We start from the raw sequence: 16590 nt of genomic DNA, 5'->3' as shown, positions 1-16590 counted from the left end.
GAGAGGCTTGGGCACCACCAGCAAGGAGACACTTACCAACAGAGAAGCTGTAGCAGACACAGGTGAACTTCTCTGCCTGTTGGAGGAGACAGGAGGGAGAGCTCAGCCCTCTCCTGCAGCACTGCCCTACCTGGAGGCCAAAGCCCCCACCCAGGGCCACCGAGTGAGCCGGCTGTGGCCCGGGACCGCAGGGACACCATCCCGCTAAGGCACGGGAGAGGAGTGTGCCCTCACCGGCCGCCAGGCCCAGCCCCGGGCGGCAGCATCCGCAGAGAGCAGAGCCCCCGCGATGGGTACCTGCGGCGTGGGGCGGGCGAGGAGCAGCAGGGCCGTGTAGTCGCAGCCCGGGCGCAGTGCAGCGTTGTGCCGGCCCTGCCCGCGGCTCCCGTCGCCCAGCACGAAGTCCGTGGGGGCCGTGAGGTTGAGCACAGCGGCCAGGTACGTGCTGGCGTTGAAGAGCTGTGGCTGCCCCGAGCAGATGCTCTCGATCACCGAGGCGTTGTGCGTGGTGGCCACGATCAGCTGGTGCTCCCTGCGGGGCCGAAAGTCAGAGAGGGACGCGGGCACAGGGGACAGCCAGCCCGGGGCTGCAGAGCTGCGGGGGCTGCGCTCACCCGGCCGCCTCAGAGGGACGGGCGATGGGGCGCAGGGGAAGCACGGCCGTCCCTTGGGACGGGGCGACGTCGCGGACGCTGCGGCAGCTGATGCCCTCGGGGCGCGGCGTGTCTGGAGGGGAACAGCCGGGGAATGAGCATCGGCAGGGCCGTGCGAGGGGCAGGGGCAGCCTCGGGCAACGCCGGCTGCCGAGCCCAGCTCGTCTGCGCCCGGGCTCCTGGGAGAGCGACACAGCAAAGCTTTACCGGAGCTGCCGGTGTGAAACTCCCTGATCAGCGCGGCCCCGGCGCCGGCAGCCGTCAGTCCCCGGAGCATCACGGCGTAGCTGCTGCCAGGCCTGTGCTCCGGCAGCCGGTGCTCAGTGACGGAGTCATTGAGCCGCAGCCGCTCCGTCTCCAGCACGCTGCTGTCGCCTGCGTTCCTGGCCGTGATGTCCAGCTGCGGACAGGAGACACAGCTGGAATGCAGCTGTGGGAAGGTGCCCGCAGCTGGCAGCGTCCCTGCCAGCCTGCCCTTCCCTGTGCCTGTCCCTGTGCTGGGGAAGGCTCCGGAGAGGAACGGGCAGGAGCCTCAGCCCCGTGCGGGGGACCTCAAAGCAGAGAAGAGGAGACGAGGAGTTGGAGCCAACGCTCAGGATGAGTGAGCAGCAGACTCTGTGAGCAAAGGGAAGAGGGAGGTTGTTCGTTTGAAGGGCTGTAGATAGATACATGTACTGAGCCTGGAGAACAGATCACCCCAGGTGTATTGCAACACCAGAAGCACTGTGGTGACATCCTCTGCCGGAAGAATCTAAGCTTCCCTTTTCTCTTGTGTAAAGTTGTACTCTGAAGGCTTTCTCTAAGAGAAAAGGAGAACAACTAAAGTTTCCATAAGTAATACAGATGAAGGGTCTCCATTTGACCATGTGTCATCTGAATTTGTCATGAGATCCCTGGCCATTCTCACTTGCTGCCTTTACAGAAATATACTCTGCACTTATGCAAAAGCGAAGACAACTGAAAGTGGAATGAAAGGATTCTTTTCTTGAACACTGGTGTCTGGGAGCAGGTAACCAGCTGAACAGGCTCACAGCACTGTCAAGAATTGGTCTGACAGTTTCTCTGGAAAGAGCTAAGAAACAACTTGCAAGGTCCCTGTCACACCATGGAGACCTCTGCCCACAGAGAGGACCTAGAGCATTCTAAGAACAATGTCACCAACGCACAAACGCCCTCCCACTGCTGGAGAGGAAGCTTTTGCTGTGGAATGTGTCCCAAATCCAGAGACAGAGAAGATGCTTCAAGCCACACATCGAGGAAAACTCGGCAAAATGGTGCAGCTCTCTGAAGGAGGGAATTTCAGGAAGGACTTTCAGAGGCTTATTCAAACAAGTTTTTCTGTGGCAGGAACCAGAAACAAGCATGCAAGGGGCACAGGAAATCCTGGGATGCCACCCCAGAAGACACATCGCCATGTGTGGCACACCAACCTCCAAACCCAAAGCAGAGCAGACCCAGCAAGTAAGCCAAGAGAACATGGAGCACTCACACCTCTCTGGACATCTCCGTAGAATGAGGAGTGTTGAGAATGAAACAGAAAACACTTGTGTTACTGGCTGGGAACTGTGACTCATCCCACGTGCCCCTTTCCCACACTTCCCAGTGTGCCTGCAAGGCCGGGAGGTGAGGGTCTGCCCCGGTGCCTTAGTACCTGGTATCCGATGATGTTCCCCTTGCAAGAGGGCAGCGAGTTCCACCTGAGAGAGCCCCTGTCGGGATCCAGCCACAGCTCCTCCGGTTTGTCTGGCACTGGAAGCACAGACCATGCGGTCACACACAGGGCCATGAGCAGGGGCTGAGGCCAGGAGAGGGTGCAGGCAGCTCCTGGCCATGGGACAGGCTGCAAAAAGGGATTGTCCCCTGCAAAGGCAGCATGTGCTGCAGCAGGGGGGAGCACAACAGTGTGGACTGGAGTGGGACAATGAGAACAGGACATGCCCTGCTCAGGGCTCTCCCAGCCCCTTCCCCAGAGCTCCAGAGGGCCCGATCAGCCCTGATCCAGGCACAGCCCTGCAGGGAGTAAATGATCAGGCTGAGCTGACCTGTGACACAGCTCTGGACAGTTCCTTGTCTCTGACATTTCTGTGCCCATACCTGCTTCCTCTGTCCTGAACAACCATGAGAAAAGGGTTGTGTTGGGGGGCAAGTCGATGGTGACACTGTACTGAGTGAAGGGCTGCAAAGGGGAGCAGGTGAATGTTCCCTCCTGGCCATGTAACATCTGCTCTCCATTCAGCTCCTCAGCCTCACAGGGAGGGGAGGAAGGCGCTGACAGCCGGCACATGGCCCTCATGCCCTGGCAGGCATCAGGGAACCTGCAGGTCCAGTTCAGTTTGATGCTGGTGCTGGAAATCTCAAAGCTGCCAGGGTCAACCTGGAGGACTTCTGTGAAGGAAAGATTGCCAGAAGGTCACTCTATTCCCTTCCACTCCCAACCAGGCAAGGATGCTGCAGTCAACCAACCTTGCTCATCACCCAGCCCACTGGGAGGGAAAGTGAGACTGAATGAGGTCACTGCAGCTCTCTTGAAGGGGAGGAGGAGGAGTTGGACAGGGATGTGGGGGAATGAGTGGACTACTACCCCTCAAGTAATTGTCCCCATTAATTCAAAACTGAAGTGTCTGTTCCAGAATCTCTAAAGTCCATCGGGTACAGTTCTGTTCTCCCTTGGAGGGAACATGAATGCCCTAATCTGTGAGAAGAGGGTGCTAAGCCTGTACCCACCATGCCACAGAACCTGGAGGGGCCCAGCTCACATGGAGGAAGCTGTGGTACTCACAGATCCACCATCTGAGAGGACACAGGCAGCAAAGTACTCTGATCCTGCTCAAAGAGTGATGCCACACATTGGCCACAAACTCTATCAGGAATTCCTCTCCCATGCTTTTCTCCTTTGTGCACATGCTCTTGCCAGAAGCCCTCAGGGAGACCCTTATCACCAGCACTCCCAGTGGTGACCTGTGGGCTGGACTTGACACCTCCTATTTCCCTGGGCAGCACAGAGCCCAAAACCTCCTGTGCCCCACACCCTGCTTTCCCTGCTCAGGAAGGGCAGAGCAAGGCAGCCAAGAGGGCTCTTGATCCACTCCTTACCACTGCACTCCACACTGGACCGGATGCGGACCCAGACACCTCTGGAGTTTCTTCCAGTCCAGACTTCTCTGTATACAGGTTTCCCACGAGTAAAGGACTGGACTTCACTCGAACATTTGACATGGGTGAAGGATGGCTGGAAACCTTCAGGGCAGCTCAGCATCACTTCTTCATTCTTCTTATAATTCAACTGGTTTGGTGCCAGCTGGAGTCTGGGGTCCCACAGGGGCCTTCTACACATTTCTGGCAGAGGTGAAAGAGGGTGTTATTTGGGCTGGTGGTGATGAGATGAGATAATGGTGAGTGGTGTGAGACAAATCCCCAGCAACACCTCCAGCCAGTGAAAGGAGAGAGATCTGCTGGGATGTGACCTATGGGCAGGCTTGTTGGGAAGGAGCTTTCCTTATGCATGATAATTGTGAAGGATCACTCCTCCATGAACCTGCCCCATTCTCACTTGTGTCCAGGGGCACTGTATTCCTTTCTCCAAAGCCCATAGCAGAGAGATTCCAGGGACAATAACCCCTGCACACCCTCCAACCTCTCATTCAGGCCTGTCTCCCAGACAGACTCAAAGTGGAGGAGTTTGGGGTCATTGTGCACTAGGAAACTGGATGTGAACAATTGGATGAACTTCTCCCGTGATAACTGTTCAGTCAAACATCAGAACATTTTGGGGAGAAAAGAGGGAAGCCAGAAGAGTGTATCCCCCACCTGGACTACATCACAGGTCACAGGAAGCAGCCAAAAAAATAGTGTCTCCCTCAAACCCTCTGAGTGTGTGCCTGCAGTCATCCTTTGCTGCCATGGGAAAGAACAAGAGGAGGCATTTCCTCCTGGCCTGGAAGCAGGAGATGCTTCCACAGCTACAACTCTCACAGTGCTGGGCCCAAGAAAAACCCTGGCCTTCCCTTGTTCTCCCCCCTCAGAGATGTTCTCAGGATACCTCCCTGCAAAGGATTACTCTGCTCCTGATCCTTTCCTTACCGATGCACTCCACTCTGGACTGAATGGGGAGCCAGTCACTGCTGGAGTTTCTTCCATACCAAAATTCTTCATACACAGTTGTCACATGGAATTCACTGTGACATTTGATTTCAGTGAAGGATGGCTGGAAACCTTCAGGGCAGCTCAGATTCACTTTCTCGTCCTTCTCATAGTTCTCCTGGTCTGGTGCCAGTTGGAGTCTGGAGTCCCACGGGGGCCTTTGGCACCCTTCCATCAGAGGTGAAAGAGGGTGTTAGATGGGCTGGGAGGTGATGAGATGATGAAGTGGGTGGGTGGTGGGAGACAAATCCCCAGCAACTTCTCCAGCCTCTGAAGGGAGGGAAGGTGACACATCCATCTGCTGGGATGTGACCTGAGGACAAGCCTTGTTGGGAGGGGCTTTCCACGTGCTTGTAAAGTGTGAAGGATCACTCATCCATAGACCTGCCCCTATCCACCCACCTCTGTCTGTGGACACTCCTATCCACCTCCTACAGCCCAAAGCAGGGAAGTTCCCTGCCCATCTCTCCTGAGCACTGCCAAGTACTGCCATGCCCCCACTGAGCACAGCTCTGTCTCTGCCTGGGACAGCTCTGCAACCCCATCCCCTGATGGATGGCATTGCTTCTCCCCTGTGTCCTTTCCATACAGCCTCCTGTTCCAGTCAGGGTGCCAAGGGCTGAGCCAGCTCTGCACCATCAGGGCTCCCTTCATTCTCCTATGCTCCAGCTTCTGCAGGTGCAGGAGATGTCCCCAGGTCCCTTATCCATGTGCCAGCATTCCATTGTGGCACCTGGAGGCACAACAAAGATTATGGAACCTCCATGGGCACCTGGGTGGCAGCCTTGGATCCTGCCAGCCTCGGATCCTGCCTGGTCACCCAGCTGGGAGCCCCTGACTTGGCTTGCTCAGAAATCACTGCAGGAGATTTCAGTTTGCCCAGCTGGTTCTACCTGGTCTGTTGTGTCCTGGCTGGGTTGTCCTCTCCAGCAGTTTGCTTGGGCAACACAGCCCCAAGGAGAGTGAAGGTAGAGGGGAGACATGGGAGAGCTGCTGCAGCCTCACTTACCCGTACACAGGACATCTCTCTTAATGCGCATCCAGGCACCTGTGCTGTTCCTGCCCCACCAGGCGTCCACATAGACTCCTGTTTTAGAACTCATTACCTGAAATTCCTTTGTACATTTGACCTCGGGGAAGGAGAGCCCAAGACCTTTGGGGCAGGTCAGTGTCAGTTCTCTATTCTGTGGGTATTCAGTTTCGTTCTCTGAAAACTGAAGTCTTGCATCCCATTGAGGTTTTGGGCATTTTGCTGTCAGGGAGAAAATGTGAGAGTCCTTCTCAGTGAGGAATGCTCAGGCAGGAGAGGGATCAGAGCTTTTCCATGATGAACTGTGGTTAATGTCAGCATTCAACACCCTGAGGAGACTCAAGAGCAGAAAAAGAGTTTATGCCTGGGCAAAGAGGTGATACAGGACACCGGGACAGAGGTGAACAGAGGGGAAGGATCTGTCACCCTCCAACTTCCCTATGACATAGAACTTGGGAATAGATTGGGAAGAGATGCAGGAGCTGAGAAAACCTGTCCCACGTTGAAGGCTTCTAATCCTTTCCATCTTGGAGACTGCTCCCAACTCAGCCTGATTCTGAGCTCTGTCCAAGGTGTCTCAGAAATAAGGCAGGATGTCCATGTCCCACTCCACAGCACAAAGTGCATGTACCAGGAGAGACCTGCTGGTTCCCAACTTACCCATGGTGCAGGTCAGGTTCCCTGCAAACCTGTGCCATGTTCCCGAAATGTTCAACATCTCCCAAGCAACCTTCCGGGACTTTGAAGAAGTCCCCTTTGCACATCTGATCGTAGCAAGGGGAGGAGTGTCGTTCATAAAGCATCTCAGTGCCACCTCTTCACTGACCCAGTAAGATGTCTGGTTTGGGCTAAACTGGAGCTGTGGGTCCCACTGGGGCTGCTTGCATCTTTCTGCACAGAGGAGAGCAGAAGGAGCACTTGTAAGCAGGATGGAAAGAGGTCTGCTGGGATATCTCTTGCTCTGATCTTGACAGGGCCCATCTCCTTTGGTGACCACATTCAAACTCTGATCCCTCTCTTGCAGCCTAGAACAGAGTTATTGGTGGCAGCAGACCATCCCAAGAGCAGTCTCATCCATGTCTACTACAGTGTTGCAGGCTTCCCAACTCAGACTCCTTTTGGATAAGGCTGGTCAGGGACTGAATTCCTCCACAGACTTCATGCAGAATTCCATCCCCACCCACCACCTTGGCCATATACCCAGTCACTGTTTGGGGGCACAGGGCCTACAGTGTAACGACCCTTGTTCCTGCCTTTGAACCCCTCCCAGGAGCACAGACCCCAGCAGGTGCCTACAGCAAGGTGCTGAGACAAAAAGAGCATTGTCACTGCCAGGACATGGGGGAAAGCCAAAGCATTCAGGTCTCCCACTCCTGCTCTGTTATGTGTGTTACCAGGTGACAGAGGGTCTGCCACCAGCTCACGACCCTGGGTCAGGGTGGTGCAGGGCTGTGCTTACTTTTGCAGGTGGCAGTCTCACTCCACAGCATCTGGGCCCCTCTGGAAATGCATTGGATCTCTGGGCTGGATGGCACAAACTCCCCAGCACAGCTGAGCTGCACCACTTTGTTCAAAGCATACTTGTCCTTCTTTGGGTTAAACTGCACTTTGGGGTCCCAGCCAGAGGGAGCTTTACATTTTCCTGTGTGCAAAGGCCAGGAGGCAGAGCCTGAGGGTCCCTGGGCTCCAGCAGGTCCTCATCCTTGAGGATGAGGACATTCCATCCAGAGGGCTGCCAGTCCCTTTCTCTTCAGAGGGGTGGCAGAGATGGCACCTCCCAGGATGAGCCCCATCCCCTAGATGCTTTATCCCCCTCACACCCTCAGGGGCAGTGCAGGAGGGTTATCCACAGGCCCTCCTGCCCACCCTCTGCTGCAGAGACACCCCAGCCAGAGGGACCCAGCAGTCTGGGCAATGCTGCTCTCTCCCACAAATACAGGGGCTGCGGGAGTGCACCAGACTCTGCTGGCACCACTCATTGGCATTCCTGTCATTCTGCTGGACACAATCTGCTCAGACCCACAAGCAGACTTGTTTCCAGCAAAATCCCACTCAAATTGCCACTTTGCTTTTCATCTGGATGTTACACTTGTTATTTCCTCTTTTCCATCCCTCTCTCAAAATATCTGCTGGCTCCTAGGAGCAGCTACCTCCCGTCCCATATCCCTCCCATCCTCATCCAAGGTGAGTGACATCCCCTCATCTGAGTTGCCAGAAGGGGCTTGACAGAGACTGCAGGAAGGTATTTCACCAGCTGCACTCTTGGTTGTGTCTTGCAATATGTAGATTGGACAATTGATTGAAGTAAATCTTCGTATTAGTTTTCATTAAATTCTAGATAGCAGTGCTGCTGGCTCTCTGCGTGGCCCTAATTTGGGCCCTACCCTCTGATCAGATCCTATTTTTCACATAAGAATTGTAACTCTCTGTAACTGTTCCTCCGCCATACAAATCTAGCTGTGGCTACCCAAACTTTGTCCAAAGTTACCAGGGTGCAGTCAGGCAGGAGCAGAGAGTTTGCACTCCTTCTTACAACACTCAAGTTTCATCAGGACTCCTCAGGAAACCAGGAGTGCTTTGCATACCTCATGCAGTAGTGGACCACAACAGCTGTAGCACCCCAGACAGAGTGAAGCTCCTGACAAATAAGTGGAAAAAAATACCCCCAGACTGGCAAATTGGGCAACAAGTATTTCAGGCAGGTGGGAGCTATTCATGAAAGCATTTCCCATGTTTTAATTTGCATTTCAGGTCCTTGAATTTTGCCTGTATGAAAATTATTCATTGATGGGTATTCTTTGATCCTGGAGTCAACATGGAAAAATAGTTGTTTGAAAAGAGTAATGTGAGGCCTGGCCTGAAGCAAGAAGCAGTCTGAGGGGATGGAAAGTCTCCAGTGGAGGCAGCCTTAGGAGCTGAGGAGGCTCACAAGCATGGCTGGCCTCTCCCACATTGCCCCACTGTTGACTTCAAGAGTGAGACAAGGGGGTGTCACTATTTTTCCTTTTGTAACTCTTCCACACCTGGTAGCTGTGAGAGCTCCCACAGCACATAAAACCCACTCGCAGCACCACACATGGCAAACTGCTGGGGAGGAAACCAGGAGGAAAAGAGAAATTATCTTTGCAGGCACTCTGCTGACACAGGTGCAGATTTCAAGAGGTATCTGGGACCGTGTCTTTCCACAAACATGGATGCTCTGCTGGCAAAGGGTGATTGCAGCTGCATGACAGAGCTCTGCCTTGCTTCCAGCTCTCTCTGAGTCTTTTCATAGAGGAAAGCTTTAACTGCTGGAACAACTGTGAATGAACCTCTCTAGACTTACCAGGCTTCCTTGCAGAGGCCGAGGGTAACTCTGTGCTTGAAAAAGCCACATTTCATTGCTTCTGCTTTAGAAACACAGTACAAGGCAGACTTACTGTAGCACAAATGAGAGCTAGGCTTTTTTTAAAGTTTGTGATTTTTCCTTTTACTAAAAGGTGTTACTTCTGCACAATTGAAATTAGGCATATTTAGCACTATGCTAATTATTTTTTACAGGCACTTAAAATTCAGTCTTTCTTAAAAGCATAAAACGGCTTGGGCTGGAAGGTTCCCAAAGAAGATCGCTTAGTTCCAGCCCTCCTGTCATGCACAGGGGCACCTTCCACTACACCAGGTTGTCCAAAGCAATCCACAGTCTGGCCTTGAACGCTTTCATGGATGGGTCATCCACAGCTTCTCTGGGCATCCTGTGTCAGTGGGTGTCAAAATACTGACTGTAACACTTTGAGTGTGAGCATCCAGCTAGCTCTTCCCCCAATGAGTGGTCCATCCACCAAATCAACACCTTCACAGTTTGGAGACAAAGAATTTATGCAGAGAAGTGTTAAATGCCTTGCACATGTGCAGGTGGATGATGCCAGTCACTCCTCCTTTATCCACAAACACTGTTACTCCACCACAGAAGGCAAACAATTACTCAGATATGATCTGCTTTTTGTGAAGCTATTACAAATCATTTCCATGTGCCTTAGAATATTTTCCAGTAGGAACTGCTCCATGATCTTGCCCAGCACCAAAGGGAGACTGACTGGCCTGTAGTTCTCTGGGTGTCCCTCATTTCCCCTTTTGACAAAGGGGGTTGTGCTTCTCCTTTTACAGTCAGTGGGAGCTTTATTGAAAGTCGCCTGCTACAACTTCCCAGCTATGATGGATAGTACCTTTGCCTCTTCCTCCACCCTCAGGACCCACACATGCATCTCATCAGGTCCCATGGATTAGTGCACCTTCAGGAACCTCAGATGGCCTCAAACCTTGTCTTTTCCTACAGCAGGATGGTCTTCATTCTGCTAGTCCCTGCTTTTGCCTCCTGCAACTCAGCTAACTTTTGCTTGGTTATGGGCACAAGAAAATAGATGTGTAAGACTGCTGGGCTGGAAGTGGGTGTGAAGGGATTGCATAAACTGAGCTGGCACAACAGCCACGCATGTCTGACTAGGCTGTCCACCTTCACCAGGACTCCAGCGAATCATTTCTCTTTAGACCTGGGCACTTATCAAACTTAATCCTTTGCCAGGAACAACAGCCTCTTCTATATTGTCTCTGTTTCAGGTGAAAAGGCCTCCACAGATATGCAGATTTGATCCAGGATTTCTTCAGTGTTCCTGTCAGTTTCTGCAGAGCTGGAATGGTGGGGTGCTGCTGGGATGCAGCACGAATTCCAGCACAGCCTCAGGCAAGGGTAGACACGTGAAATGTGCTTCTGCAAAGACCACGTGTGCCAGCAGTGTCTCAGTGGCCGCATCTGCCCTTCAGACACAAAGACTACACAGGACAGCAGTCCTGCAGGCAAACCCTCTTGCTCCCTCTTTGCTTCTTCTCTGCTGCAGGGCCCCTTGCAAGTACCAGGGGGATTCCCATCCTCTGCTACTCATCCTTTCCTTCCCAAGCTCTCTGAGTGGTTTAATGGCATGTGCTTGCTGAGAGGAGCTAAGAAAAGCAACCACTGTTTCCACAGAGAAAACCACTCTTTTTCCAGTTGCATTGGAGAGTTGCACTGCAAGCCACTGAGAACACAAATGTGGGTCTTACAGCATATCTCTGAATTTAGAATGGAGGTGATAATTTGGGCCCACTTTTTAAATTCCTCACAGGCTCCCTTTGGCCTGCCAGATGTGCCCCTGTTGTGCTCAGGGGCAGACAGAAGTTGATACAGCACCCAGATCCAAGCTGGGCATGAGCTGAGCAGAGCCCAAGGGCTGGGTGGGAGAGATCAGAAAATGCAGGCAGAGTCCACAGCTCATTCCCATACTCAAAGAATCCAGTGACTGGAGAGTATCACTACAGGGGAATGCACCAGCATCAGAAATTATCCTGGAAGTTAACAGTTAACAGTCTGACAGAGGGATGGGTATGGCAAAAAAAGCTTGCTTGTCTTGCAGAGGGGCAGTGTACATGAGCAGGGCAGCCTGAGGGACTGCCAAAGCCTATTTACTCCTGTACACAGAGCACCCTGCCAGCAGCGCCCAAACATCACAGCCCCTCCAGGGCTTGCCTCCTGCCCACATTCCTGCAGCTGCAGAGGAGCTGAACCCCTTGTCACAGCACTGACACCATCTGCATCTGTGCATCTACAGCTGCTCAGTCCCTCCTGGTGGCATTTCTGATAATAGTTTGTGGGTAAATCCTAGAAAGCTCTGCTTCTCTGCAAAATGGGGAAGAGAAGACACTTTCAGTCCATGCCTGTTTTCATCTCAAGAACATTGCCGATAACAATCCAACATGGCTTCATCTCTCCAATATGTCCAAGTGTGTCAGGCATGTGATTAGCACTTGAGGCTCATTGGGAGAAACTAATCTATGGCTGCTGGGTGCAGTCAAGATGCACAAGCTGGGAGGGACACTTCTGTCCTCATCCTCCTTACACTCCTTTCCAAATCATTCCATAAAAATTGCCTTGGGAAAAGGGCACCTTGAAGCAGAGAAGCCTGTGCTCTAATCCAGGGTGGCTTTTTGTGTGCTTTGGAGGTGTCTATGGGAAGCTGTCAAAGGACCTCCACTGGAAAGATGGAACTCCCCACTTGTGCAAAGCAGTTGGATGTATTTGAGGGGCTGGCAGACTGATGATGAAAGGTGAGTTCTCAGACAGAAAGAGGAAAGAAACATTCAGGTTCCAACCTTGTAGGGATTAACAGCAAGTGTGAGAGTAATGGAACAGTTCTCAGGCACTGTTTTTTACCCTGCACACTGTTTTTTAGCCAGTGGTATGCAGAGAACCACCCACAGACTCCCCGCCCCAGCTAAAAGAAGGAGGCTGAGTCAAGTGAAATTTCAGCAAGGAAAGTATGGTGTAGATGTGACCAAATAGGCACCTTTTTGTAATGTGCAATGTGTAATGTGCTCACTGTGAAATGGGAAATACTGAATGCCTAAGACAGGAGTGTTAACAAAAAATTTGTCTATTTGCCTCCTAAAGGCAGATATTTACTGTTTTGGGTTTTTTCCTAGTTGATGCTATTAAATTAATACCCTCCTCCCTGATATTGTTTATTTCCCATGACTGTAGAAAGGCTTTTTCAGAAATACCTGGACTGCCTCTCCCTGCTGCAAGGAGTTATGAGCCTGGCAGGCTAAACAAAGCCTCAGAATGGGCCAGAAGAGGAGAGACAGGAGAAAGGAGAAACAGCTATGCTATGCTGATAATTCAGGTCAGGCTCCTGGGTTCAGCCCTTTGCTAAACAACAAAAGGTGTCCTTCCCTACACTATACTATCTCACACACAAAGAATAAAGGACAAGATGAAATCTAAGAAACAGTAGGTGAAGTTCAACTGTTTTGTCAGGGCAGCTCAGCAGCTGAGAGAGGTGACAGCAAAGTGCACTGCAGTCTTGCTGTGCTGGATGCCATGTGCTTGCTGAAAGGAGCTAAGAAAAGCAATCACTCTTTCCACCAGTGGAGAGTTGTACTGCAAGGCACTGAGAACACAAACATGAATCTTAGAGTATCTCTGTACTTCTTACTAGCAACCAAAGCTGCTGAGCAAGTCTTTAAGAGTGATGGAGCACAGAGGCCTCGGGGGAGCTCTGCTTGGGAGTCATGTCAGGGAAAGGGGTGGGGCAAAGAAAGTCACTGAACCAAGCATTGTGAGAAGAGCTGGGAAATGGTGGCACTTTACTTGTACTGGTCCACCAGATGCTAAAGGACATCTGACATGTGTCTAAGAACAGAAGGCAAAATTCATGTTTCCTGAATCTGTGCTCTGGTTATAGGAAGTGGAAGCATGATGGAGCACACAGTTCACCACCCCTAGAATGCCAAGCCCCAGGCAATCCACTGCAGTCTCTCTTAGCACTCATGTTTCCCATAGGATCTACTCTATGCACTGTTTGGAATTTAGCTGACGTAAAACCTTCTAGATTTGCTATGGCTTAGTTTTAGCTACCACCCTCCCACCCCCTGGTCATTGCAGCTGTGCTCTTTGTTAAAACTTCTTGCCACTAGATCACTACACAGTATCAAGCAAAGCTGATGTAAAAGGGATCATGGCCAGATTGAATCCCAGACCCTTCCTTTTCACAGAAAACATGCCCTAGAAGCTTCTTCACCTGCCTTCCTGGTGCACTGGGACTGTAAAGGGAGGAGAGTTTTGTACAGGTATTGCATTTCAGGGAGGAAAAACACCCTGTGAGAGCAGCACAGCAAGACAATGAGGTGACAATAGTACACAGTGTCCCCTGTGATGGGGTGAGCAGAGCAGCAGGGCCAACCACACACACAAACCACATCCTGTGCCTCTGGCTGCACTGCTGTTCTCTCCACTGTTCTCTGTGGCACTGTGCACAACAGGTTGTACCCTGTACCTGCCAGGGGTGTAGGATACACTCAGGGATCCCACCCTATTGTTCCCTCTGTCTGTCCAACAGCTTTACCCTGCCCCACTGCTCTGTCAGCCCATTCCACCCTAGCAGGGATGAAAGAGACACTCCTGTCTCACTCAGGCCATCTTCCTTTCCCTGTCCCTCTGCAAGAGAAGGACCCTGATCCATCAGGTTGGACCTGAGGAGAGGTGCCAGGATAGGAAGAGGCCACATGCTGAGGATTGCAGGCAGGGCTGCTCACACTGCTGGGTGCGGCCACCACATGTTTTTGTCTTGGTTCCTCTTTTCACAAGCACCAAGTTGCTAACTCAGCAATATCATCTCTGCCACAGGCAGCCCCAGACTCCTCTGGGGATGGCTGGGTGACTGAGATCTGAAGGGTGTGACAAGAGTCTGCAGGCCTACAGGTCCCTGTTGCATCCCATTGTACATGACACCTGGTCTTTGTGTCCACCTTGGAAACAAACAGGAAAGACACACAACTCTTGGACATGGTTGCACATGCTGGCCTGGGAGAACATCTCCAGCAGGAATCTGGACAATGGGAAGACACTCTGGGCAGCACAATATCTTCTGTTGTGATTTTAGCCCTTGGTTTTTGTGTGACAGTGTGCTGTGCTTACATTCTGCAACCACACAGACACATTTTCCCTGGAAACAGGCTCCCGTGACACCTGTCACATAGTACAGACCCTGATGTCACATCACATCAGCAATTAAAGTTTATGATCCCATTCCCTGTACTCTGTCACAGCCACTAGATCAGCTGTTTTCTCTAGCCTGCATCCACCCAAGTACACCACCACAGTGGCCTGGGATGATATAATTAGATGCTAGTTTAATGATTTTTATCACCTAGCTCCAAGAAAATTAGTTTAGAGAAGTACTCCAATTGAGACAGATACAGAACAATGCAAGATAACAGTTTCTGGGCCCATAGCTCAATTGCCAGACAGTGCAGCCTTCTGGGAGGACACACAACATGTGGCTCTGCTAATCTCCACTAACTCTGCTGGCATCAAAGTGTGCAGCCAGTGTAGGAGGAGCCCAGCAGACCCCTGGGAGTGCCCTGATCCTTCCAGCACCAAGGAAGTCCATTAAAGAGCAATCCTGGAATAACTCCTGTCCCCAGGCTCTCCTGGGCACCCAGGGGCTCAGCTCATGGCTCCCAAGGTCTTTATTGGGCACCAGCGTTCATCTCCTCTGTGGTGAGGACAGGGCACCCTAACATTTTGAAAGGACAGGGACACCTATTTCCAGCTCCATGGAGGAATACTACAGACTACGTAGAGACTTTCCCAGCACCCCAGACTTTGCTGTTCTCCATCCCCAAACAGAATTCTGCCTAACCATGACCCAGCTGGTGGGCTTGGGCCCAAGTGTGGATGTCAGACCTCTCTAATATATCCTACATGCCATGCTGTTGTATCCTACATGCCATGAAGTTGCCCAGCAGCTCTGCAAAAGAAGCACAGTAAAACCTTACCTTGGGAGCAGAGGAGGCAGCATTGCTTACCTTTTCCCTGTTGTTTTCCATGCTTGTTGCGATAGGGCTTAACAGGAGTTTGTGCTACCAGCAGAAGTAGCAGGAGAGGTAGCAGGAGAAACATCCATCGCAGGGCCATGTTTGCCTCTGCTCCCAGGGCAGGATTGAAGTCTCAGCTATGCCAGCTGCCGCACTGCACGCCTGTCTGATTGTGAGTGGTGCAAGCACGGAAAGGAAATAGGCACGCAGAGAAATCGCATATGGTGCAAAAGGCTTCCTCATTGGAGAGGGAAACTCCGTCAGTGTCAGCACTGCCTTCTTTCTCTTTCAGGTCCATGACCCTTTTGCAATCTTGCTGTCTCTAATTTCTTGTCTAAACCCGGTTTTTTAGGTCTTCTGTCAGGACCAGCTATTAACCACAGCTGAGTTGCCTCCTCTCTCAGCACAGATCTCAGAAGGACTTGTGAGGTGTTCTGGTTCATGGCTGGGCTTTAGCAGGAAGATGTGGCTTCCATACTCACCCAGAAAGTCAAGCAGTGACTACATCAGGACAATCTTCACCTTGTTACTGCCTTGATAAGGACTGTGACAAAATGAACTTCTGAAGGGCACAGATGATCTTAATTACCTGGCAGTGTGTGCAATGGGTGGGAAAGCCCAGGTTTTGGCAGGAGTGGTTGGGTGCCCAGGACTGGGCTGACTGCAGATGCTTGGGCAGAAGGCGACAAGAGCCCTGGAGGTCTCTAGCTCAACTGCTGTGGCACATGGTGTTGTCAAATCTTGGTGGCAACAGGAATGCCATGAAGGGATGGGAGGCCAACATGGGCAGTGGGACATAAAAGGGACTGCTGGTGAGGCTGTCTGTGCAGTGGGAGGCTGATGGCACTGGCCACAGCAGCACACCCAACCATCAGAGGAACTCCAGGGCAGGAGCTGATGAATTTGTGTTTCCCCAGCCACCCTCTGTGTGTGCCTGATCTGCATCCCAAGTGAAACACACAACTAGAAGGAAAACAAGCCCTCGAGTCTTCTCTGAGGCTTCACAGACAGGCTGCAGTCCCTTGTGATGGCTCTCCCCTGTTGCGCTCCTCAGCAAGGACTGATGCTCACACACCTGGGGTCACGCTCTGCTTTCTGCTGATATGCACACCCTGCAACAGCAGCAGCATTGAGCAGGCCTGTGCAGGGTGGCCATCTCCAAACATATTCCTCCCAGCCACCCCTAAAAACTAACCCTGAGTAAATAATGGTAGAATTCTTGTTTTCTTCTTTTTCTGCCAATATAGGAGCTGTCTGGGGGCAGACACTCCTGCAGTCTTTTACCTCTTGGGGACACAGCAGGAGACTGACACAGAGCAGAGCCCAGACACATTCCCTCCAAAGCTCAGAAAATAGTCTCCCTTGTCTATGTTTCACCTCTTC

The 16590-nt window shown here is 51.9% G+C and overlaps 1 protein-coding gene across 2 annotated transcripts in view; it reads right to left on the bottom strand.

Moving 5' to 3' along the window:
- The window catches only part of LOC136374325 (receptor-type tyrosine-protein phosphatase kappa-like), a 33454-nt gene extending 18082 nt beyond the window's left edge, over nt 1-15372 (bottom strand). Inside the window, exons 1-12 of one of the 2 annotated variants that reach the window (XM_066339629.1) lie at nt 15199-15372; nt 7283-7465; nt 6484-6714; nt 5803-6045; nt 4734-4961; nt 3747-3989; nt 2748-3038; nt 2305-2402; nt 861-1053; nt 615-726; nt 298-532; nt 37-76 (exon numbers count right to left, since the gene is read on the bottom strand). In XM_066339629.1, coding sequence (XP_066195726.1) covers nt 37-76; nt 298-532; nt 615-726; nt 861-1053; nt 2305-2402; nt 2748-3038; nt 3747-3989; nt 4734-4961; nt 5803-6045; nt 6484-6714; nt 7283-7465; nt 15199-15307 — 2206 coding nt within the window. In that variant the 5' untranslated portion in view covers nt 15308-15372. The remainder of the gene's footprint in view (nt 1-36; nt 77-297; nt 533-614; nt 727-860; nt 1054-2304; nt 2403-2747; nt 3039-3746; nt 3990-4733; nt 4962-5802; nt 6046-6483; nt 6715-7282; nt 7466-15198) is intronic. The other variant, XM_066339630.1, reaches the window with a different exon arrangement.
- Nucleotides 15373-16590: the final 1218 nt, after the last annotated feature.

This window comes from Sylvia atricapilla, chromosome Z, assembly GCF_009819655.1.
Source record: "Sylvia atricapilla isolate bSylAtr1 chromosome Z, bSylAtr1.pri, whole genome shotgun sequence".
In the NCBI taxonomy this organism is placed as follows: domain Eukaryota; kingdom Metazoa; phylum Chordata; class Aves; order Passeriformes; family Sylviidae; genus Sylvia; species Sylvia atricapilla.
Note: the sequence above shows the minus strand (reverse complement) of the source record. Positions and strands in the feature narration are given on the sequence as shown.